This window comes from Carassius gibelio, chromosome A24, assembly GCF_023724105.1.
Source record: "Carassius gibelio isolate Cgi1373 ecotype wild population from Czech Republic chromosome A24, carGib1.2-hapl.c, whole genome shotgun sequence".
In the NCBI taxonomy this organism is placed as follows: domain Eukaryota; kingdom Metazoa; phylum Chordata; class Actinopteri; order Cypriniformes; family Cyprinidae; genus Carassius; species Carassius gibelio.
The window spans coordinates 24,970,440-24,996,575 of NC_068394.1; the positions used below are offsets into that span (position 1 = coordinate 24,970,440).

Here is a 26,136-nt window from a genome sequence, read left to right on the forward strand (position 1 = left end):
CAGTGCAGGTATGGAGCAGTGTCATGGATCTTTGGACTACTTTAAACAATGAAACACTCAAGGGCTCTAATACTGTATTTAAATTACCAATAGGCTTTAAAAAATACCTGCAATGAATAAAAGATGCCGCACAGCATGAGTAAACGTTTAGTAACTAATAGTACACTATTTAGAACTGATTTATTTTCAACTCTAGCCACACCCTACAAGAGAAGATGAGACAAAAAGAGGAATTTACTAAATTACAATGCAAAGAAAACAATACAGTTAAACTTTAATTTGCACAACACAACAACAAAAGTTAGGGTAAGAACAGATTGCACATTTTATCATCTATAAAGCAAGCATTATGTCAGATATTAAAATAATATTTTGCAGATGATTTCAACATGTAGAATGTGTCTGAATTTCTCCTTTTCAGATGTTTATCAGATGTTTGAAAGATCAATGGAATGCTGCGGTTTCCAGATGATGCAATCTTTCACAGATGTCTCAGCATTTATCGAGCACACAAGCTGCATGTACGTTGCGAGTTCCACAGATCTATGATTTCATCATATTCTTCTTTTTGACTTCACTTACAAACAGCTGTGTTTACATTTCTGAAAATATTAGTAGGAATATTTTATACTGTCAAAATGAATTTAAGCTGAAAATCACCTGATGTCAGATTTAAGAACCACAAGCTATATTCTTCAAAATGTATCTATCTATCTTTGGGCTGTCAATTAGGCATTAATTAATTAGTTATGGAAAAATAATGCAATAATATTTTAACGCAGACACACTGGCCTTACCCCCAGACCTGTACATCTTCTAACATTTCACAAAGCTGGCTGTTGACAAACATGATGGAGGGCAACAATTCATGGTGTGATGTGATCCATAAATGCAAATATATGACCCTAAAATACAAGATATTGGGGCAAAAAGTGTTATGTATAAGTTTTTGTCTTATATTTATGATAAGAGATATCACACTGTTGCTGTTTTTGCCCTGAACAGCACAAGTGCAAATGTGATTTTAAACAACAGTTCATTAAATAAGAATTTAATGTTGTGTTATATTTTAAGCACTATAATTGTTTATTTTAGCTCAATTTTGTCAACCAAAATATTATCTATTATTCACTCTCATGTCATTTTATACCTTTATGGCTTTCTTTTTATGGCATTTTTAAAAAGTGCACTTGGTAATGATGTAAAACTAAATGTTTTACATTAAAGTGCATTTTATATCATCATGTCATGATTTAATGTATACTTATTTTGTATAAGTGTTGACTTGTTATATGATTATAATAATTTTAATATTATAATAATCATAATATAATAATACAATTTTAACTGTAGTATTATTTTAATAAAACATAATATACAGAAATGTGTAAGAAAATTTAACATCAAAACGATATTTTGAGCCACTAATCCTACACCTACCCATAAAACTAACCATAACCATTTCTTTGAACTACATACTCTTATAAATAAATGAATAACAGACAAACAAGCATAACGTTAATCACAATCATTATTTTTTTTGAGAAAATGTAAAAACTGGTAACAAAACTAGTTCAAATGATGATGAGTTCCAGTCGCAATCCTCTCTGGCGTTAATCGTTTTCATAGGGTACAGAGCAGAATTTAATTTATTATAATCCATGAAATTATGAATCTGTCTTCTCTCCGTGAAGGCGCGGTACTCATTTCAAATATCAATCAACTGAAACACGGCATGTCGCAATCTGTGACGAATTAGGTGAGAACCAATGAGCGTTTGATATCAGTGCCGTAAACCATGTCGTAACGTTTCTCGAGGGTAGCGTACTGGCACTATTTTCTAATAAGAATCAATACGAATGTGTGGCATGCTTTAACTGTAACGGTCGCTGTTGCCGAGAATGAAGATGAAGATCGATTGATAATGGGCTGAATTTGGATCTGTTCCTTGCAAACATATGGATTCTAAATATATGGAGTACAGCAAACAGATAAAATGGATGTGATTTGTAATTTTATGTTGTGCTTTGTTGTATCTTATAGTTGCTTTGTCAGTCACTGCATAGGAGAAAATCGAACAGCAAAATATTACAAAATGGATAAACAACTACAGAAATTGTATTCATTTTAAGGTTTCAAAGTGTAGTCTCCTTTAACATTATGTAATCCCCCGAAACGAGTTTGCAGCACAAACAGAAATGTTATTTTCTGTTAAGTAGATGAGTAAACTGCTTTCCATAAATTCAACTAAAAATATGTATTGATATGACAATTTAATACAACAGATTTAGGGTTCGGGTTAGAAGTTAATATATTTTAAATATTGTACATTGTAACTTCAACATTATAAATGTGTAATCACAGATATATTTAAATGCATGGCAAGCTTCAGAAGAGCTGACATTAAATATATTAGTTTACCATAGATTACCACAAGTGCTTGTCAATACATTTGGCAACTCTTTGCCATATTTCAAGAAAGTAATTATGAAAGTACAGTTAAACTGTAAATGTACTTACATCCCCACTTAAAAAAAAACAACAGCAATAAAAACAACAACTCAATTTTCATTTAATGTAAAATTAAATGGTAGTATATTTTAATGTTATTGTAAATAAAATGCAGTTAATGGTTCAGAAATGGTCCATTACATTAAGTTCATACTCAGAAGTATAATTAGACAGAAATATTTTACACTCTGTACTTTGCTGAAAAGATTAATGCTATTGAAATAACCACCTTTTTATTTGATTAAAATAAAGAACTAAAACCTAGTAGAAATGCATAAGACATTTGGGTCAATTACCAGAATACATGATACACTGGATGTCTTGTGGCTGTTCTACCTACGGTGATCATTATCACTCAAGCCTTTTTGAGAGCCAGTGGGAGGTTTTGTGAATTAAAAGCATTTAACCTGACTCTAGTGGAGCTGCATTCTCTTCATAATAACACTGGTGCCCTGAAGCTAAGTGCTAATCAATGCTGGGCTGCCTCCCTCTCCTCCATTCCTTTTTAATTGGACGTATCCAGCTGATTTGGCAAAAGGGCCCTCTTACAAGTACTTACTATGATCATTGATTTGAGAAATGATCCAGTAGACTGTAAGTTATGATTGGGTGGGTTTGTAATGGCATTAGCGGGCTGTAGCGACGATGTCGTGTTAGCTAATTGTGGCTAATTTACTGTGAAGTTTATCTGAGGTTGGAGATGTTTGGGGACTTCCCTAATGATGCTTACGAGATCCACCGAATGCTTTATTAATAGCAGAGAAGATGGAGCTACAGATCAGCGGTGTTAAAAATGTGCTGCAGTCCAGCACAAACCTACAAGGTTATTCAGAAGAATGAGCTTAATTGGCCAAAAAGCAAAGGACGTGCCCCGTTTAATGAGGTTCATTTGGGTACAACTGGAATATGGGACACAGTTTGTGTGATCAGAGCGTCTTTGTCTTGTTGTCAAATAAAAGTTATTTTAAACATCAATTTATTTAAAATGTAAATGTATTTTCCTTTTTCTTTTTCAAAATAAAAAATATCAGATAAATAATTGAACTGTTAATAAACTGAATTGTGTCATTTATGAAAATTAGAGTTGACAGTAATAGGGTGGAACGTTTTACAGTTTAACTTGATGTCACAAGCCACCTACAGTAAAGAGTGCTTCTCATAATTAAATACAAAGAAATGGCAAGTAACATGATAAAAAAAAAAAGTAAAACAAAAAACAAAAAAAAAGTAGAAAGACTAAATTCTAATTTTCTTAGAAAGCATGATTCAATCTTTATTTACAACTTTACAACAGCATAGTAAAGTTGACATTTGTTATTTAAACTATATTTATTTAAACAAGCAAGATTGCTGTAATAATGTTTAGCAATCAGCAAGTAAGCACAATATACCTCACAAATGTTTATTTTAACTACATCAGTTAATTTGTCAGTTTGAGTTATGATAATAACGATGTCATGTCTTTCCTAGTAAATGCAGATTTCAGCATATATTCTAATTTCAATGACTTTCAGTTTAAATCAGTGCTGTGACAAGGACAGTCAGCGCTGCTCAGTCCAGTCGATTAATCTTCAGCATGCAGATGTCACTTTGCAAGACAAATCAATGAGACAGAACTGTTCTAAATGCGAGACCACATACACATCCACTCATCCTTGACAATATATAATCAAACAGGATCCAACTGGATAGACTGCAGTTCTGAATGAAAATAAACCATTTTTGTTCCTCATTAGGATTGGGGTTCCTGATTTATTACAACATTTCCATTAGCATTTCTGTATGATTTTGGATTAGACATGACCTCACAATAAGCCTGCAGGATAAATAATGTTAAAGGTTTCAGTTCAACTATATGAATAAGACAAATCAGATCTAATTTCCAGAGTAAACTGAACTTCATGATGGTTATATATACAGTATCTATCTATCTGTCTATCTATCTCTCTCTCTCTCACACACACACACATATATATATATATATATATATATATATATATATATATATATATATATATATATATATATATACATACATATATACACACACACACACACACACACACATATACAGTATATATATATATATATATATATATACCCACGTGCACACACACAGACACCCAGGATGCTTATCCTGATTTAAAGTTATTGTAAATGAGAGAGCAGCTTTGTGCACAAACTTCTCACCTCATTCTTACCTCCTCATCCTCAGATTTTTTCTCTCTCTCTATCCCTCCGTTTTCCCTGGTCATATTATTCCATTTAAACTTCAATCCTATTTATGGCCCCTCTCTCTGCGCCATGCCCAGGGCTATCAAACAATTCATCCAGCAGCTCTGTGAGGCTGCACAGGCCATAAAAGCTTCAGCAGGGACTTGTGGTGTGAGAAAGAGAGACAGTGGGGAAGAGCTGTGTTCAGACAGAGAGAGAAAGAGAAAAAGCTTAAAAAACAATCTCTCCAGTTTTCTAAACTAAGGTTGTTGTCTGTGTGCCAAACTATTTTTTTTCTCATAGTCATAACTTAAAATGGTTGGCACATAAATATATATAGTGGCATCTGTGTGGGCAAAAATGCCTTGTTGATGTCAGAGGTCAGAGGAGAATGGGCAGACTGGTTAGAGATGATAGAAAGGCAACAGTAACTCAGATAAACACTCACAACAATCAAGGTATGCAGAATACTATCTCTGAACAATCAACACATCAAACCCTGAAGCAGTAATGTTCTGTCTGTGTCTGTTCTGCCTATAGTCACTGAAGTCACTCAAAATCTCAGTGCCCTCCACGTACAGTACGTCTATGTCTGTTTATATCCTGTTATTGTCATTGTATGTCTGAGCCTCGTCACAAGCATTTCAATGCCCAGTTTTCCCCAGTGTTAACTATGCAAATGATAAATAAATGCCTCTTGCCTTGACTTGACTCTTGATGGGTTACAGCAGCAGAAGACCACACCGGGTGCTGCTCCTGTCAGCTAAGAACAGGAAACAGAGGCTAAAATTTACACAGACTCACCAAAATTGGACAATAGAAGACTGGAAAAATGTTGCCTGGTCTGATGAGTCTTGTTATCTGCTGCAGCATTCATATGGTAGGGTCAGAATTTGGCATAAAGAACATAAAAGTATGGATCCATCCTGCCTTGTCTCTACGGTTCAGGCTGGTGGTTGTGGTATAATGGTGTGGGGGATATTTTCTTGGCACACTTTGGGCCCCTTAGTACCAATTGAGCATTGTTAAAATGCCACAGTCTACCTGAGTATTGTTGCTGACCATGTCCATCCCTTTATGACTACAGTGTACCCATCTTCTGATGGCTACTTCCAGCAGGATAATCTACCTTGTCACAAAGCTCAAATCATCTCAGACTGGTTTCTTGAAAATGACAATGAGTTCACTTTACTCAAATGGCCTCCACAGTCACCAGATCTCAATCCAGTAGAGCAGCTTGGGGATGTGGTGGAACGGGAGATTCACATAATGGATGTGCAGACGAAAAATCTGCAGCAACTGCGTGATGCTATAATGTCAATATGGACCAATATCTCTAAGAAATGTTTCCAACACCTTGTTGAATCTGTGCCACAAAGAATTAAGGGAGTTCTGAAGGCAAAAGTGGTTCCAACCAGGCACTATAAAGGTGTACCTTATAAAGTGGCCAGTGTGTGTGTGTGTGTGTGTTATATATATATATATATATATATATATATATATATATATATATATATATATATATATATATATATATACACATACAATGAATGGAACTGCAAAGCTGCAACAGTTTATAGCTTTAACTTTCAAAAATTATTTTTACACACCTGTGTTTTGTTCTATTCTATCACTGTCTCATTTCAGTATGGCTCTTTTTGAATAAAGAATGTATCCAGTGCCAAGTCTTATAAAGCCATTTGAAATCTCTTTTTAGAGCTGATTTACAGCAGAATTGAGTTTTGTTCCCATTACTGAAACACTGTTTTCCTGTTTATAGCCTGGTACACAAGTTGATGGTTGGCCGTCAGGCAATGTCAGGTGGTTTTTGTGCGTCGGTCGGCTTTAGTTTTTTTGATATGTTCAGCACCGTTGGATCTAGATAGATGCAGATTCCAAGTGGTAATCAATGAAGAATCAAATAACTGTCATGAGTCCGGACTCGGTGGTCCACCCTCTCACCAACAGAGGACACCACTTCCATTCTCCCGGACTCATCACCTTCACCCACTCACACATTCAGTTACACACCTGGTTCACTCGGTACACCTGTTTTGCATCTGCTCACTCACTTAGACTCACACAGCTGATTCCCATTTGTTCACCCACATATATTCTCCTCTCTCCCACCACTCGGCCTGCCTGGATTAATTGTGCTTGTTAATGTTGATTTATATAGTGTTCCTGGAGTTGTGTGTGGCTTCCCAGTGATCGTGTTTATGCCAGTTTTTGTTTTGCCTTGTTGGCCTTTTTGTTCTTTTTTATAATAAAGTGTCTCTTCCCTGCATTTGGACCCAGACCTTGCTCTTTCCACGGCGCCGTCTCTACCGCGCTGTGACAGAATCCAGGCAGCAAAGATGGGTCCAGCAGGGAGGATCCTTGATGTATTATGCTTGGGACTTTGTGGGGTCGGCTCGGCAGTCAGCGACAGAGAAGACCTGTCTAATGGTCTTCTTCTGGGGAGGACTGGCCGAGCCCTTTAAATCTTCCATACCATACTGGCACCCCAACGAGAGGCTGGAGGACTATGTGAACCTGGCTCTTGAGTTGAGTGGCTCAGCTGTCAGGGTGGGGGTGCTGACCCAGGAAGTTCCCGGCGAGGCGGCGGGTGCCGTTCAGGAGTCCCCAGTGGACGCGGGGCTTGCCGCTCACGAGTCCCCCGAGGAGGAGGCGGCGGGTGCCGCTCACGAGTCCCCCGAGGAGGAGGAGGAGGCGGCGGGTGCCGCTCACGAGCCCCTCGAGGAGGAGGCGGTGGGTGCCGCTCACGAGTCCCCCGAGGAGGCGGCAGATGCCGCTCACGAGTCACAGTGGCGGCGTTGTCCACTCACGGTCGTGGTTCTGCCCTGGCTTCCCACCCCACCGGCCTTGCCCGAGTTCCCTGGTCCCCCTCCAGCTCATGGACCAGGACCCCCTTTCCACCCACTGCACAGCGTCTCCTCTGGGTGGGGGCCACTGGAACGTCTGGAATCCGTTCCTTAGAGGAGGGGTCCTGTCATGTCCGGACTCGGTGGTCCTCCCTCTCACCAACAGAGGACACCACTTCCATTCTCCCGGACTCATCACCTTCACCCACTCACACATTCATTTACACACCTGGTTCACTCGGTACACCTGTTTTGCATCTGCTCACTCACTTAGACTCACACAGCTGATTCCCATTTGTTCACCCACATATATTCTCCTCTCTCCCACCACTCATGTGTGGTTTCCCAGTGATCGTGTTTATGCCAGTTTTTGTTTTGCCTTGTTGGCATTTTTGTTCTTTTTTATAATAAAGTGTCTCTTCCCTGCATTTGGACCCAGACCTTGCTCTTTCCACGGCACCATCTCTACCTCGCCGTGACAATAACTTCCAGCTTCACCTCTCTGGACATCTAATGAGGTGGAGGGATAGAGTTATGGGTAGAGTTAGGGTGTGGTTGGATGTTCTAGCTCCACCCATTGGGTGAAAATTATGTTAGCTCCTCCTTGCTGGACAAGCTAACATAAGTTCCACCCATTTGCTCTGTAGTGATTAGCCTCTCGACGATTCTGCATATCGAATCGGCAGCAGAGCTTGTCAGTGAAACAGAACTCAGATTGGCTATTCAGCAGAAATAAAAAAAGGGAACTGATGAAAGGAAACCAATGACGGAGTAAAGAGGCACAGACACTTGTTGTCATTGTATCATTTCTTTCTTTCATTATCCATAAGAAGAAGACCAAGGGCTGATGATGCAAGTGTTATTTGCAACTTGAAAAATGCTAGACGAATCTTTTTAGTAATGAGCGCAGCTGGTGTTTGCTTTGTATAGCCACAGTTGTAGCTTTGGTATCCCCTTTTGAATGCCGAATACAAACTACTGCCATCTGCTGGTATGGAAGAGTCATGTTTTGTCATGCAAGCACAGAGTGTCCACACTTGTTGGCAATTGGCTGTAGTCTGTCCATCTGTCTGCTGTAGTTCTAGTGCAACTTTTTTTTTTCCCCGACTCCATGGTCGGATTCCCTCAGCGCTAGTTTTTTGGAGTGGGTTTGTCGTGTCCCTTGTCTAACACTATAGAATACAGTAGCTTTAGCACAATTTGTATTGTATAAAGCACTATATAAATAAAGGTGGCTTGACTTGACGGAACAGACCAATTATGATATTACTAACCGAAAATCTTTAAAATCCAACCCAGGGAAATACATGTAGTTTGAATGTTTAGAACTGGGAATGAGATTTGAGAACTGCAGATTCTCAGTGAATATTAACTTTCTTCGCACAAATAATACTTCACTGATTTGTGACAGATGTGGTCACAGATGTCATCAAGTTGGCTTCAAAAATTCTCTTTTTATGTCCCAAGGAACTTTCAGGTTTGGGATGATGTGAGACAGAATTTTTATTTTTAACCATACTGTAAGAAATACAAGTAGAAAAACAAAAATTATACAGATAATTTTCTTCCAGGATGTTATCCAAACATTTCCTTTAACCCTAAAACACAACACAGTGCAATGTGTCAAAATAGTCAAAATACTGGGCTCAATTTTTTATAGACTTTTCTTCTTTCTTAAAATTTTAAATCATTTATATCTACCTTTTTGAAAAGGAAGTACACTTTAGCACATTTATTATGAAAAAAAATATACCTTAAATCTTACCTATGCACATTCAATACAGCACACATTTTTTTTCATAAAAGCATACATGGACTAGAACCTGCTAATAATGCCACTAAATTTTGGTCTCAAGAATCTTAATTTGTACCCAGTGCTGACTGTCCACATCAGCAGAATGTAAGCAGCACAGTTCATTTCTTCTGAGCACTGTATGAAGTAACACACCCAACTCTGCTGTTTCTTCTTTCTGTTTCAGTTTACTGTCATCTATAGTCACCAATTAAAGCTCAACATGAAAAAAAAAAAAACAACAACAACCAAAAACCTTAAAAAAACCCTGCTATGTTTGAGGTGAGCGCTTTGTAGCCAGATTTCTGATTGACAAGCTCAGGTTGCATTAGTCAAATCCGCTCTTTAAAGAGCAGCATTACCTGGGCAAGGCTCAGAGCAGCATCATCTTAGCTGTCCAAAAAACACATTCAATTCCAAACACAGGTGCCCGCAGCTTTGCCACAAAGCCTCATTAGATGTCTCGCCCCTTTTAAAGTGGCATACCCTGACTTTAAGCTGCTCTGATAAAGGAGAATGAAAGAATCAAAACGGCTGAAACTAGATGAGATGTAAGGAGCTGGATGATGTTAAAGACAGGACTAACCAAAGGAAGACGTTCTTTTTACAGTTTGCAGTTATGAACTCAGTAAAGCTTCTATTTTAGCGTATGTGGTTAAAATAGCCTGTTTTTAGAGATTTGACAGCTGAACATAATATCAATTTGTGACTAATAGGACTGGCTTATATAATTACTAAAACAAACAAAAATATGTTCATATCTTCCAGCCTTTTGACAATATTGAAAATATATTTTTTTTTCAGCCACACACCACTATAGCCAATACAATTCCAATATATATATATATATATATATATATATATATATATATATATAGAGAGAGAGAGAGAGAGAGAGAGAGAGAGAGAGAGAGAGAGAGAGAGAGAGAGAGAGAAATTGTTACAAATCTATTTAGAAATAAATAAATAAATGTTTTACATATTATTTTGTTGTTTCCTTGTAAAATTTATTTACTGGTCAATTATGCATAATTACAAGCAGCTAACTAAGCTCAACTTATCACTTAAGTAATTACAATGTAATAATAATAAGTTATTACACTTTAATAATAACACTAAAATAAAATGTGATCTAGTCGACTCATATATATTTATTTTATTAATTTACCTTAATATGCACTAATAAATGCATACATAATAATAAAAAACTATGTTTATCCATTCATATATATATTTTGCATGTACTGCATGCATATATATATATATATATATATATATATATGTGTGTGTGTGTGTGTGTGTGTGTGTGTGTGTGTGTGTGTGTGTGTGTGTGTGAGTGTGTGTGCATGGAAGAGAGATGAGCAGAAATAAGAGTAAGAGAATTGGGGTTTAGAGAGAAAAAGTGAAAAGAGAGAAACGGATAGACAGATAGCAGGATGGAGAATGAGAGAGATGGGGACGTGAAATGATTTGACTGCTGACTGTCCTGCTGAGTAGCCCGAGGCTCATACACATTTCCATTGAGTTACTTTATGATCAGGCCACTGTGTTATTGAAATATTATCTCTTTAGCCTGGGCTCATTCTGCCGCATTCTGACAGGCCTGCACCGCACCCATACACATCAAACAGCAAATGGAATGCACTCACTATTAAGGACATAATGTGGATTTCACAAGTTTCAAAATCAATGTTCTAAAGCAGCGGTTCTTAATACTGTTCCACACTTCCCCGTTCTCTGCACACACTCTGCATCTCTCTCTCTCTCTCTCTCTCTCTCTCTCTCTCTCTCTCTCATTCATCTCAGTTCCAACAATGAGCTGTTCTAATTATACACTTATGTTCACATAGCTATGAAAAGCATTGAACATGGACACTTGTGCAATTGCCTTATTAAACCTTTAATTAGGATACAACTGTTTATTAAAAGCTAACATAAGCAGTAGCATTTACAAATAACAGCATATCTAAAAGTATGAGACAACAACAACCAAAAACATAGGCCTACCATTAAAAGCCATGCTTGCACAGGTTCTGCACGGTCCTTAGGTAACACAAAGTATATGGTTTAGTTTCTGTTAATAAAGACTTTTACTTATTATTAGTCCTGATCGCCTATAAAGGAAATTTCAACTGCATAAATTTCAGTGATATGTGTAATAGAAAACATGGCATAGAGAAGCTTTAAGTGGATGGGCTTATCCACTGAAACATAAACAGAAGCTCATGTGAGCCAATCAAACCAAACCCTGTGATTATAGCAGTATATATACTGTATGTGCAGGGACAGAAATACATGATTAGTGTTACTGTTTTGATGCTGCATGTTTAATGTAGAGTTAATTCATTCAGCAGTTCACAGCGGCAGTTATTTTGTGCTGCTCTGTTTCTTGATCTCCTCTTTGCCCTTGTTGTACTCTTTGTCCCAACTTAATATAGAAGCTATCATGTGACCTTTTGCACCTCACTAGCTCAAAACTCTGCCTCTTTCTTTCTCTCAGATGAAGGTGAGCACATCCTCACTCACCTCATTTTGTCCTGGTTGGGATGTAATAGTTTCACTACATCTGACCTGATACTCTCAGCTTGCTGACTTTGTAGCTGTTTGTGATGCTACTTCCCATATACATAATACCAGAGAGACATCACACAAACTAATTTAAAGTTTTTTTTTTTTTTTTTTGCTTACTTGATGGAAAATTGAGGGGTTTTTGTCCAAAATACTTGTGTACTTTGCTGAGGTATACAAACTTTAAAAGCAATACTTGGGTTTAAACTTGATCTTTGTGCTCAGCAAAATAATTTCTAGTCACCCCCCTCCCACCACCAAAAAAAAAAAAAAAAAAAAAAAAAAAAAATATTTTAAGGTGTCCTTGTTACAGTATAATTATACATGTAAGTACTGAGTAACACTGAGTAAGTACATTAAATGGTTAGGGTTAGGATTTGGGTTTGGCTAAGGGTTACTTGTATGTAATGATGCATAATTACTTGTTATTCTAATAGTACGTATGTAACACGAACATCTTAAAATAAAGTGTTACCAAAAAAGGTAATTATATATTTACATTTTAACTGTCATAATCATATCAATCCAGCAGCTATGTTAGTTTCATATGATTCATTAATTACATGATTTACATGGTCCGTACCAAAAGAGAAACTCATGCATTTAATCCTGATCCGCTTAGCATTCACACTATTTTCACACAAAACATAAAGATACAAAATAAAAGCATAAGTATAATGTCACTATCTGTTCAGACAGCTTTTATGATGTATATTTTGGAAACTTACCAAACCTACCTTTGGATTTTTCATATGTCACATGTCCATGTTATGGTCATATTTGAGTCAAACTGCACCAGAGTTTGCGTGGAAGCACTTGTTTGGAGAGGATCAATTTTTGGATGACAGCCTTCACAATTATCCAAATGAAATTATATAGTTCGGTCATAAAACTCTAGATGGCACTGGCTGATGGTGTGTTAACTTAACTGATGATAGTCAGAGAGTTAAATGACTTGGCCAAGCTGATTGGTTCATGCAGCCAATGAGCTTACTGCCTTGTACTTAAATGGCTGGCTAGTATTCACTCAAAGTTCCTGCAGAGCACTTTCAGAGTTCTCCAAAACCTTCCACCTCCCCCAGCTCCACCTGTATAGATCTGCTATGAGTTATTTTTATGCTATTTGTGCAGCAGCTGCATGTCTTAAATACTCATGGCAGCGTATCGCCATATGCATTGGCAGTAGCAGGTTCCTGTACTTGCTTGCCGCAGCAGCAATAATCTACAACTACAGCAATAACCAACAGCAGCAGCAATGATCAGCATCAGTCATGACTGAACTGCAATTAACAGTACAATCGCACCAGTTCATCTTAATCAAACAAAAGTGTGGACACTCCCTTAAAGAAAGGATTTTGTATAATATCTTGGTACATGCTGCTTATAACTTTCACTGTATGTGAATTCCTGTAAATTAAATTGTGTGTTAGTTGAAATGATTTTCTGTTGTAATTAATAACATCACCAATGCTGTCCATGAGTCAGCATTAAACACCATTCACAGTTTGTTTATTATTCCCTCTATACCCTTTAATTAAATTAATAAAATGACTAAAAAAATAAGGATAATGGCTCATTGTTTGAAAACAATGTTGTATGAATTTATATACACCAAATTGTGTATAAAAAAGCATAGTAAAAAGCAGCAGTCATGTGTTTGTTTAGCATTTGCGTGTGATTCCTGCAGTTTTCTCCTCTGCCGTGTAAAGCCACTTTAAATACGGTTTGAGGCTGACAAAACAGATGAGGGCCATGGAAGACACATTTGCGTACTCATCTTTTCAGTGGCTCACCCCTCCTGTACGGAGCAGCACGACTTCCGCTCTAATAACGTTTCCGGCAGTGTTTACTAATGTATCATTCATTAAGTCTCGGCCAGCGTGAGGAAACATCATCTGTCTGGCAAAGTGGAGGTTATTATCACATTAAATCATATCACAATATACCTGTGTGACTGTGCCTGACAGTCACACGCATGCCGTCTACAGTATCTCTCTGAGCTCTCTGCCCTCAGGGCACCCGTCTCTCTCTCTCTTCCTTTGCTGAGATATGAGCTCAGAGTCTGATGAATACCATATCACTGGTGTGTCACGGGGTGAGGGCCACTGGCTAGCTCAAATCTCAAATGCAGTTATTTATTAATTTTTTTTATTATCACAGTTTCCACATATATTTTGGGATCCTCTCTTTTCTACTGTATGCAGTTTAATATCTTTTTTTCTCTCTTAGTTTCTTTAAAGCTTTTACAGACAGTATAAAACTATTAAGCTTGTTAGCTTCACAGACAGTGGCTTTGTTCACTGGAATAGGGAACACATATTCACTATTAAGAGTTTTCCCAAAATTAACCCCTAATTTTCTGCATATTTATAATTAGTAAGGTTTTAAGTTTAGGTATGAGGTAGGGTTACAGGATCTAAAATATTGTCATGAATAAGACATTAAAATGTGTTAAAGTAATAATAATCAGCCAATATGCTATAATATGAATGCTAATATGCATACTATCCTTGAAATAAAGTGTTAACAAGGTTTTTATTTGTATTTTATTTTATTATTAATATTTTTTTTAGCTAGAACAATAAACTCATAATAAATAAATAAAACATTTATAATGTTGCAAAATGTTTAATATTCAAATACATGCTGTTCTTTCTAACTTTCTGTTCACCAAAGAATTCTGGGGAAAGAAAGAAAGAAAGAAAGAAAGAAAGAAAGAAAGAAAGAAAGAAAGAAAGAAAGAAAGAAAGAAAGAAATAGATAAAAAAACACACAATGTAGCCTTGGTGAGGCTTAAAATCTTCCTGCCATACAAATAATAATAATAATAATCTACACATCTGTTTTATCCATCCTTTCAGCTGTCTTTGGTTACTGTCTCACTCTCAAAGTCTCCTCAAACCTGACATGACATTGAATATAATAGAAGAGGAATTCTGTGTCGCTTCCATATCATGGATGAAATGTTTTTTCTGGAGCTCAGTTGTGGTTTTTAGATTTGATCTACTGTGTGCATAGTTATTTAATCATATTAGCCACTGCATGATTTTACTTGTTTTAGGCAGTTCACTGCTATTGGTCTAGGCATGTTGACCACATTCTCATTAAACACATAATTTATGTTTCATTGACATGGCAGTTACACTTCTCATTACAGTTTATTTCTCAATATGACTCTGTACCTCCAGCTAAATATGCTAACAAGCAGGTCTAACCTAGCCTACACAACACCATTTACTGTTAATTACTCCTCTACACACATGCGGGTACGCACAATTTTCATACACACAATTCCACACATCCTAAACTCCTGCAATCACCAGGGAGATTATTACTCTCATACCTTTCATTTTATGCGATTTTTTTTTTTTTTTCATGTTGGGTATAGTTCTTTAGAGTTTAAGCGCATGAACATGCTCGTAGTTAAGCTTTGTAAGTATCTATCTATCTATCTATCTGACCACATATTTAGCTCTGTAACATATTTGACTCCTGAAGTCTCATCCCCTTTGGCTCTTGAGAAAGTCATTTTTGAACTCAAACGTCCTCTTAGATTTTTATTATTATTATTATTTCTTAAATTTTTGGGGGCAAAAATTAAGCATGACACGCATAATATTCTGTTCATGATTCTTAGCCCTAATTGGTGAATATTTGCCTGTCTGTTTCTAAACATATAATTCATTCCCTGTCATTCGATTTTTACACAAGAATGAACAGCTCCAAACTGCTCATCCATCCGTCCATGCACAGTTCCATGTCTCTATCTTCCTCTAGTTCTTCCTTCTGTTTATTCATTTGGTTTGTGGGCAAAGACCAGCCCCATCATTAAAACCTCCCCGGATATCCTTCACTCTCTCTCTTCTTTCTTTCTTTTCTTTTTTTTTTTTTTTATATGGAGGGGCGCCCACAGCTTATAATAAAAGGCAGAGGATTTTAAATTAGAAATTAATTTGGATAATTTGTCTCCTATGAGCGACCTCCTCTGACGCGCCTGCTAGGAATATGTTAATATATCATATTAAGTAATTGCTGGACCCAGATGCACATGATTATGGCACTGAGGATAGCGATCATCTAATTAGTGAGCACTGCCTCACCACAACACACACTCACTGCTTAGGGCATGCACGACTCTGAAATGACAACCTCACACTCACACGCACACACACAGATTAGAACCAGTGATTCTCAAATTATTTTTCTGTAGGATTCATATCGGGCATCAAATGGCGACTCAAAACAGTATGACTGAACACTAATATGCCTTTGAAAATGTCTTGAAATTGATTTTTTAATTAGGTTAACATCTATTAAATCAATAATTCTCTGTACAAACACATTGTAGTTGACAAACTGTGCAAGTGAAACTGTAATTAATATCATTTTGGTTATATGGTTATTCATGGTTTTTGAGGAGGAGTGTGTAACAACTGGTGAAAGGAGTGGCAGGAAGCAATTGCGAGATAATGAATATTTAATTATAAGAATGACACAGTACATAAAGGTGGAAACACAGATGATACTTGGCCGGGGAAACACAGTCCAGGAAGAGGTAGGTGAGTGGAGGATCCGAAGTGCGGTGAAGAGTTGCAGCAGGAGAGGGTGACACAGGAGCTGCGGGGAAGCGAGCAGAGAGGTAAGTGATGATCTGATGGTGTGATGCGAAGAGTGGACGGGGTTCTGCTGTCTCCTTGGCTGTAGATGATTTGAGCAAGGGAATGAAATGTGCCGCCTTCGAGAACCAGTCCACCACGGTCAAAACAACCATCATGCCATTAGAGGGCGGGAGGGCGGTAACGAAATCTAGAGCGATATGTGACCAGGGTCTTGATGGGACAGACAGTGGTTGAAGAAGCCCATCTGGAGGTCGGTTAGATGACTTACCACTGGCGCAAACTGAGCAAGCCAAAACAAAATTGTGAACGTTGCAAGCCATACGTGGCCACCAGAATCATTGCTTGCCTAACCTTTGGTTCGGCTTATCCCTGGATGACAAGCAACATTAGAGCAGTGACCCCACTGAATAACCTCGGATCGTAACTCTTCCGGCACAAATAAACAATTCGGTTGGCATCCGGGTGGAGGCGTTACCCCTTCTAAGGCCATCTTGACCTTCGATTCGACCTCCCATACGAGTGCTGAGAAGACTATTTTTTTCAGGTAAACTACACGTTTTTGGAACCTGGGCGGTACGACAGAGAAAAATCAAAGCGGCCAAAAAAAAGTGCCCACCGAGCCTGCCTGGAATTGAGTCTTTTGGAAGTTCTGATGTATTTTAAGTTTTTATGATCAGTCCAAACAATGGAAGGTACCCCTGACCCTTCCAACCAGTGACGCCACTCCTCTAAAGCTAATTTGACAGCCAACAATTCTCGTTTACCAATGTCATAATTGCGTTCAGAAGGAGATAAACGATGGGAGAAAAATGCGCAGGGATGCATCTTATCGTCCGAGGCAGCACGTTGGGAAAGAACTGCTCCTACCCCCACCTCTGATGCGTCGACCTCCACCACGAACTGCAGTGTGGGATCAGGGGCTACTAAGATGGGAGCCGAAACGAAGCGGCTCTTGAGGTTGGTAAATGCAGTTTCGGCTGCATTAAACCACCTGAACGGAGTACTGGGGGAGGTCAAGGCAGTCAGAGGTGAGACTAGTTGGCTGAAATTACGAATAAAACGTTGATAAAAATTGGCGAACCCCAGAAACCGCTGTAGGCCCTTACGGGAATCTGGAGTTGGCCAATCACAGCCTTAACCTTGTCTGGATCCATACGTATTCCCTCGGACGAGACGATATACCCTAGGAAGGGAACAGACTGTGCATGGAATACGCATTTCTCTGCCTTGACAAAAAGACAATTCTCAAGTAATCTCTGGACCACTCGTCTGACGTGTTGCACATGTTCCTGGAGAGATGAAGAAAAAAATCAGTATGTCATCCAGGTAAACATATAAAATACTGATCTACCATGTCTCTCAACACGTCATTAACGAGTGCTTGGAAAACTCCTGGCGAGTTGGAGAGCCCGAACGGCATCAGCAAATATACAAAGTGCCCTCTAGGGGTGTTGAAGTCGGTTTTCCACTCTCCCCCCTTCTTAATGCGGACCAAATGATAAGCATTACGTAAATCCAGTTTTGTGAACATGTACACATCAACGGCATCAACGGCAAAGGATAGGTATTCTTATCGTGATGTTCTTCAGCTCTCGGTAGTCAATACAAGGTTGCAGAGAACCATCTTTCTTACCCACAAAAAAGAATCCCGCCTCCGCTGGAGAAGAGGAAGGGTGGATGAACCTCGATCCCAAGGAATCAAAAATGTATTTCTCCATGGCCTCCCTTTCCGGAATAGAAAGAGGGTAAAGCTTGCCCTTAGGTGGAGACTTACCTGGAAGTAAGTCTATGGCACAGTCATAGGGATGATGCAGAGGAAGAGAAGCAGAGAGGGACTTACTGAACACTTCCTTCAGGTCCAAGTACTCTGCGGGGAAGTTTGATAAAACCATGGTCTTTTTCTGAAAGACAGAAACAGGTCAAGCAGAAACTAGGGGTGACCTAAAACAACGGGAGTGACAGGGGAGTCCATGAGGTAAAAGGATAGAGTTTCGGCATGGTTTCCTGAGGTGAGCAGAGTTATGGGTTCAGTGTTGTGAGCGACGTGCAGCAGTTCCTGGCCATAAAGTGCGGTGACATGGATATGACGAGACACGGGAAGGACAGGAAGGTTCAGGTGACGTGCAAGGACAGTGTCAATGAAATTACTTTCGGCTCCAGAGTCCAGAAGGGCATGACAGTTGTGAGTATGGCTCTCCCAATGCAGTTTCACCGGAAGGAGAGTCGAAGATGTAGTTGAGGACTTCCCGGCAGAGATCCAAACCCCGATAGTAGCCTCAAACTTACTACCGGGCTAGCTCTTTTACCAGGCATGAATGAAGGGAATGAACTGAGCCACCGCAATATAGACACAGTCCCTGGGACCTCCGCCTCTCTCTCTCCTTCCAGGATAGTCGTGCTCTACCCACCTGCATGGGTTCTCTCAACACGAGTGACCCCGTTCCGGAGAGATGTGAAGGCGTGATGGACTGGTTTGTTTACCAAGGCGATTAATCCGGGCATCCACCCGGAGTGCCAACAGTCTCTGTGTGGGGAAGTAAGCATACAAATCAGAGAGTATACAGATACTGATGAGGGGAAGTCATGGCCTGGTTAGAGAGTCAGACTCGAAATTGAAGGGTTGTGAGTTCAAGTCTCGGCCCGTCAGGAATTGTAGGTGGGGGAATGCATGTACAGTGCTCTCTCCACCTTCAATACCACGACTTAGGTGTCCTTGAGCAAGGCACCGAACCCCCAACTGCTCCACAGGTGCCGCAGCATAAATGGCTGAGAGGAAGAGGGAGAGTAATAATAATGATATTAATAATTATAGTAATAAATTATCAGGGGTGCAACGTAGCCTGCAACATTTTAGAGACCACCCGAACACAATAGTAACTGCATACTAACCACCTAAGAACCCCTAGCATCCACATAGCAACAATCTAACTACCGAGATCAGCCTGGTAACTGCCTAGTAATGCCTTAACAAATGCTAAGGATGCTTAACAAAATGTTTTTTTTTTTTGCAAATCTGCAAATCCTCACAACACATGCATATAACGAAACACACTGCAAATTCTCACAAAACATGCATATAACGAAACGTGCTGCAATTCCTCACAACACATGCATATAACGAAACGCGCTGCAAATCATCACAACACATGCATATAACGAAATGCGCTGCAAATCCTCACAGCACATGCACATTAAAAAACAATCAATGAAGCATTACAAATTTATTTTCATTAACCTTGAAATTATATTTAGCTGAGGTTATTAAAGTTAGCCATCTTAAGTAACATTTTACATTTAATCATGTAATTATTCAGCTTATTTAGGCTAATAATATCAAAAAGATAAAGTAATCATGCAATCAGGTTTAAAAAAAAAAAAAATAAATAAATAAATAATAACTCACCTTTCAGTTCACCAACAACTCCACTGACCAGTAGCCACTGCACGATAAGCAAATCCCAACCGGGTCCGACATTTTTTGGGGTCTCCTTGAAACATTTCCATTGTGGTCAGTGCTATTTGTAGCAGGTTTGCAGCGTTTCTTAATTTGCATGTGTTGATTTGCACCGTGTTTCGTTGTATGCATGTGTTGTGGAGGATTTGCAGCACGTTTCGTTATATGCATGTGTTGTGATGATTTTGCAGCGTTTTTTGTTTATATGCATGTGTTGTGATGATTTGCATCACTTGTGTTGTCAAATTTATCAAGATGTTTTTATTTATTTATTTGCTGGTGTTTTTTTTTTATTTATTTGCATATATTTTCTTACATTGCAGCGCGTTGAGCTTTCTTCGCCATATAGACAACACATAAACAGACGTGAATGAAAATGGGAGCTAACTGTGAAAAATGCAACACATTCTCCTATCACACATACAACGCTCATAAAACGGAGTGAAAATGTTTCTAACCTGCATTGGGCGCTGTATTAGACGTGCCCTGTGGGAAGCATTACAATGTTCAATAGACATGAAAGAAAGCCACACATCATGGCATTCCATTTTAACCAAACATTCCTTAATCGCTTTTAAATTTCCCAGCAGCCCCTTCTTTGACTGACATATGGCACAGCTCTATCGGCTGTCATGCTCTATGGCCTGTGCTGTAAGTATGATTTTACCATTACAAATTGACTCACTCTGTTTTCTATGCTTGCCAGAGCAATTCTACTATCTGAAATATATACTGAATACTCAAGGTATTTAAAGGTCTCATTTAGTGGTGAAATGTGTTTTTCAAAGCAACTCAGAGGACTGCAGTAGTTTTTAAATGTCATGCTCTGATGGGTCATGAAAAGCAAGGAAATATATTGCTAAATGCATTTTATGAATAAAACTACCATTATCATTAAACAAAAATAAACATACTACTGACAACCTTCAATAAACTTGTATCACTGGCTTCACTTGGTCGAAGCTTGCTAAAACCAGTGGCCATCATGGACACATTGTGGGATGTGCAGAAAATATTAAATTTAGGGTAGGCATTTCTTTTCAGAAAGATTTTTTCTATTCGGGTTGAAAGTATTTTTTTATGGTTAAAGATAAGATAAATAAGAAAAATAAAATGTTCACCCTACAGTATCATTGCATTCACTCCAAATGCAGTAGGATGTAATACCTCTCTGTCATCCTATGTACAGTATTTGCATACCTTCTTCCAGCCAATAGCGAGAGTTTGGAGCCATGGCTACTGCAGCAGGCTGAGCCAGAGTGTGTTGACCATCCCAAATGACAGACATGTCAATGTGTCTGGAGCAGTGGGATATGGCATACTTATAGTATAGCCAGTGTGGAAAACGATTCTGTTACAGTAGTGTAACCAAAATAAACAGAGACTGACAATGCTGTAAAACCAGGGTAAATGATGGCAGTGTTTTTACAACACGCAAGAGTTTGGTGGAATGTTAGGGTTTTGATTGACACAACCAAGTTGGAGTTTCTTCTTGACAGATAAACTAAACTTTAAGTTAAACATACTCCTAATATGTTGAACCTTTTATTGAAAGTTTATCCGTGAGACATGCCTTCACTTTTATAGAGATGTAAAAGCTGTGCTTGTGATGTTTGAGTTAGGCGAGGTGTAATGTGAAAAAGGGACATTTGCAAAGGTTGTTGAAAAACATGCTTTATTTTGGTAGTTCTGCTTGGTGAGATAATTAAATTAAATTAAATTAAATTAAATGTATGCATTCAGCAGACGTTTTTATCCAAAGCGACTTACAGTGCATTCAGGCTATCAATTTTTATCTATCATGTGTTCCATGGTAGCAGTGAAATTCTTACCTTACCTTTAAATCTAAGGCTACATCCACATGAAGCCAGAGCTTTCCCTATCCGATCTTTTTTTTCTCCCTCCCCTCAATAAATATTTGCGTCCACACAAAATCACAAAATGACACAAAACAATGAAGTATACATGTCAGACCAATATGCGGCGCTGTAATTCTGCCAAATATTTACACTAAAAACAGAGAAGAAGACTTGGGCTATGCGTTTAAACCATGCGTGTGGTATACAAATGAACACAGAGGAATACATTTATTAACCTCTGTTAATGTTGGTTAATAAAAAGACAATTGTTCAGTGTTTGTTCATGTTCTTGTTGCTGTTATGTGACGTAGCGGTGTCTGACTAGGGGCAAGACATGGGCTGATGACGTTATAATTTCAGAAAATATACGTATTCACTGTCTAAAAAAAAAAAAAAAAAAAAAACGCAAGGGCAGCTTTTTTAGATTTATCCACACTGGGACCCAGTTTCAAAAAATATTGGTTTCACTCTCCTGAAACGCCAGATCCGTGTGGACGACACGCCTATATGTTACAAAATTGATGCGTATACAGTTAAACGCATCTCCGTGTGAACAGGGCCTAAGTTATGTAGTTTCTGTGCTGTATCACCACACAGTGTCCAATGTAAAATCTGATTAAAACTTTCTCGGACTCGTATGAAGTCATTCTACAATGATGAAAACAGCTAAGAGGCTTAAAATGTGGTAAACACTAAATTAGAGCAAACTTGCCATGTTAAAACAAGAGCTTGCTGGAAGTGCATTTTACAAATGTTTAATTAGGCCATATTAATTAAAAGAATCACTCCTTATCTCACACTCTGTCTTTTTTCCCCCTCTTTTTCCCGTGGATCTGCAGCATGACCTCTAGTTAATTGAAACCCTGGAGAATCCTCTTGCATAAAATCAGAATCTCTTTTCTTAAAAGGATTCTGGTAAAAAAAAAACAAAAAAAGAAAAAATAGTCCAGGCGCAGTAGCTGGGAAGTGAAGGCCTGCAGCTATGCAGCCGAGTCTCGCGGTGGCCCTTTGCCCTCCTTCCATCGCCGTCCTGGAACAAATGCTACCGCTAACTAGCTGGGGATGCATTAATTAATTGAAGGAAAACAGACGTAATGTCTATAGGGTAGATTATTCCCCAGAAGAGAAAGAAAGAGAGAGCGAGGAAAAGAAAGAGACAAGAAAAGGGAAGAAAAATCGAGTGTATGCACCCCATGACCCCAAGGAGCCTCATTGTCAGATTTCCCCTTGACAATAAAGCTATGATCACAGATAACGCTAATGTGTGTTGAATATACCACATGTACACCTTAACTAGGAAAGAATAATTACAAAATGAGATCCATTTTATATCTCAGTTATTTGTCCAGAATAAATAGATACTTTGCTTAATGGATTTATTTATTTTTCTTAATGAATAACTTGGAATACTTGAAATATAGTGAGTCATATTCACGACTGGTATGTATGTACATATGCATGAATTTATCAGTTTAAGGGTGCAATCTGAATGACAGTTTAAACAGCTGATAAAAACATCACAAGTAATCATATTAATATCTTGTGAAGTGAAAAGCTATGTGTTTCTATAAGAAACAAATCCATCAAAAGTAACTTTATGATTCATTATTATGCTATTTTACTTCTTTAAGAGTAAAAAAAAAAAAAGCTTAAGTAAATAATAACAGAATTTGAATGTTCTTTTTTTTTTTTTTTTTTACAGAGCTCAGTGTTATATGAAGACCATCTGTCCTCATTCTATGCTATCCACGTTTATTTTTCTATTTATGGACTTGATTTACTGTACATAAACGGTTTAATCACTGCTGCCTATTTTAGAATAAACATCTGATCCTCATCTGAAGAGTTTATACTAAAATGTAACATGAGAATTCATTTAAATCTCATGAGCTATGAAAGAGCAATGTCTGATCAAAAAATGTTCCTCTGGGAAGCATTATTATCTGCTGTTGCTGTATCTTTTAGTTCTCAGTAATTTATAAGTGCTGTATTTATATCTGTATTTATATTGTTTTGTTTTATTAGATTTTTATGGCAAAGGGGAAAATAAACCATGACTTCATTGACTATGATCGAACATTCACTGTCACAAACGGTCAGATTTCTTCTATTCCAGTCACCATAAAAAAAAAAAAGAAAAAAAAAAAGAAATATGTCAATACTTATGATGTAATGGTGATGATGTGGGGAAAATAAAGGCAGTCCAATGGTATGAACACCTCCTCTATCAGATAAAGATATTGTGGACGAAACGGGGGTCACAATCTTTCTAACCAATTACTGTATACACATATTTCACATTCAGTCGCAGGCGCTGCGTGCAAACCTGCCTAAGGGCAGCCATTATTGATGCTATGCCCCAAGGACAGGCCATATGGGCCCCTATCTCAGAGCCTTTTATTAATTCACCATAATATACCTCTCCCATGCTAGCATTTACATTGTGGAAAAATGGTTCTATAATAATAATAATAAAAAAAAAGACTTGCTTGTTTGCAGTCGGAATTATACATAAAGCAGCCGTGTTGTCCCTTGAATCCTTGCTCCCATAATCCCCTCTCCATCTCTATATACGCAAATTAATAGCCAACCACCACCGATGCGTTAAATTGCTTTCCGTTCGTCGCTGAAGACAACCAGATTATTTGATATTTCTTATTAAAGCGATTCCTTGGCCTTATATTATACCAAGGTTGTTTCCTTTGTTATATTGCAGAACTTAATGGCAGATAATAAATCAGCAATACATATGGCATTTGTTGTTTATTTGACTGACCTAGAACAATTTAAGATACATGTTTTGCATTTGCAAATGCATGCATGCATTTTTTTTTTTTTTTTAATTTTTTTTTATTGTTGTTGTATTTATTTATTTATTTTTATTTTTGCATCACTGCAAAAGAACAGGTCAAGTCGTGTTGTGCTAATTTAGTAAATGACAAATATTACATTTGCTGGACAGTGAGTTTTTGGGTGAATTAATAACTAAAAAAAAAAAAAAAACTTTAATACTTTGAAAAAAGTATTTAAAGCTGTTCAGTGAATGCTTTGTGGTTAGTGTGGTTTATTTCAGTCTACTGTAGTGCATTTCTGCCTCACTGGGCCTCTGCTTTGTTTACATGAGCTGTCAGGGCAAATCTGTGCTGACAGTAAACCCTGTGTACACCAGCACTGCTGTTGCCATTTGTTTATCTTCATTTCTTCTGCTTCTCTAAAAACATGTGTTTTCATGTTCCTCCATGCCTGCTTTATTGTTTCTGTTTGTGACGCCGTGGAGCACCTTCCCCTGCATGCTGTCTGATGAGCTCGGCCTCAAAGCTGTCTCAGCAAGCACTGACCCTGCTGTGGCACATATGTGTGTCGGGCCGTGTCAGGCCAGAGGTGAGCGCTGATGTTATGGGCTCTGATAGCAGTATGTTCTGTGTTGATGGTGGCCATTTTCTTGTACAGGTATCAGGCTTTCTTAAAATCATGTGAACGACATTCTGTTCTTATTTTCTGTGCAACACGAAAGTAGCAGTGTTTAAGGAATATTTCTGAAGATTTTTTTTATTTTTTTAACCAAAGTTAGAAAGGACGAACAGAAAGGAAAGGAAATCACTTCTGAGATTTAAGGACCTACAGCACATGTCCTTTCCATGTGTCGTTTTGCTACTACTTTTCATAATATATTCCATACAAATACCACAAGTGTATTTAACAGAAACTGTATTTCCATCCACAGTGATAAAGAGCCATGAATGATTTTACCTGTAGTTACCATTATCAAATGTGGTCGAACCACCTTTAAAATAATGAATATTATGCAAATTTGCCTTAAGGACCGAAATTAAGTTACATTAAAGTACCTCCATGTATTGTATTGTTTATGCATTTAAATAAACTTTTACTTACACGTAAAGTTGTACTGGATTTGTTTATATTAATTATAGTAAATTTAGGATAGATTTTATACACGTTGCTGAAACACATTTGGTAATGGAGACGATGTTTAAAACAACCAAATGCGAAACCTGTACAGTACCACATTTCTTCAAGGTCTCAGATCTTTTATTTTGCTAAACATTAACATTATAAATGAAGTGTTGCCCTTTTCCAGACAGTGTAAAGCTTTACAACATGTCTGTGATTCCAAGGTGCTGAGAGAATATTAGATGCATCACGGTTCATTTAGAGAGAATACAATTGAAGCGTTACGAAGGATTTTCTAGCCAGGTTTGAGTGTCAGTATGGCAGAGCACTGTTTGAAATTCAC

General features: G+C 37.9%; 1 protein-coding gene across 1 annotated transcript in view; it reads right to left on the reverse strand.

Moving 5' to 3' along the window:
* Positions 1-10,960: 10,960 nt before the first annotated feature.
* Positions 10,961-26,136, reverse strand: part of LOC127946388 (regulating synaptic membrane exocytosis protein 3-like) — a 19,093-nt gene continuing 3,917 nt past the window's right edge. Inside the window, exons 5-7 of the mRNA XM_052542931.1 lie at positions 18,409-18,469; positions 16,451-16,647; positions 10,961-10,984 (exon numbers count right to left, since the gene is read on the reverse strand). Of these exons, the coding sequence (XP_052398891.1) occupies positions 10,961-10,984; positions 16,451-16,647; positions 18,409-18,469 (282 nt within the window). The remainder of the gene's footprint in view (positions 10,985-16,450; positions 16,648-18,408; positions 18,470-26,136) is intronic.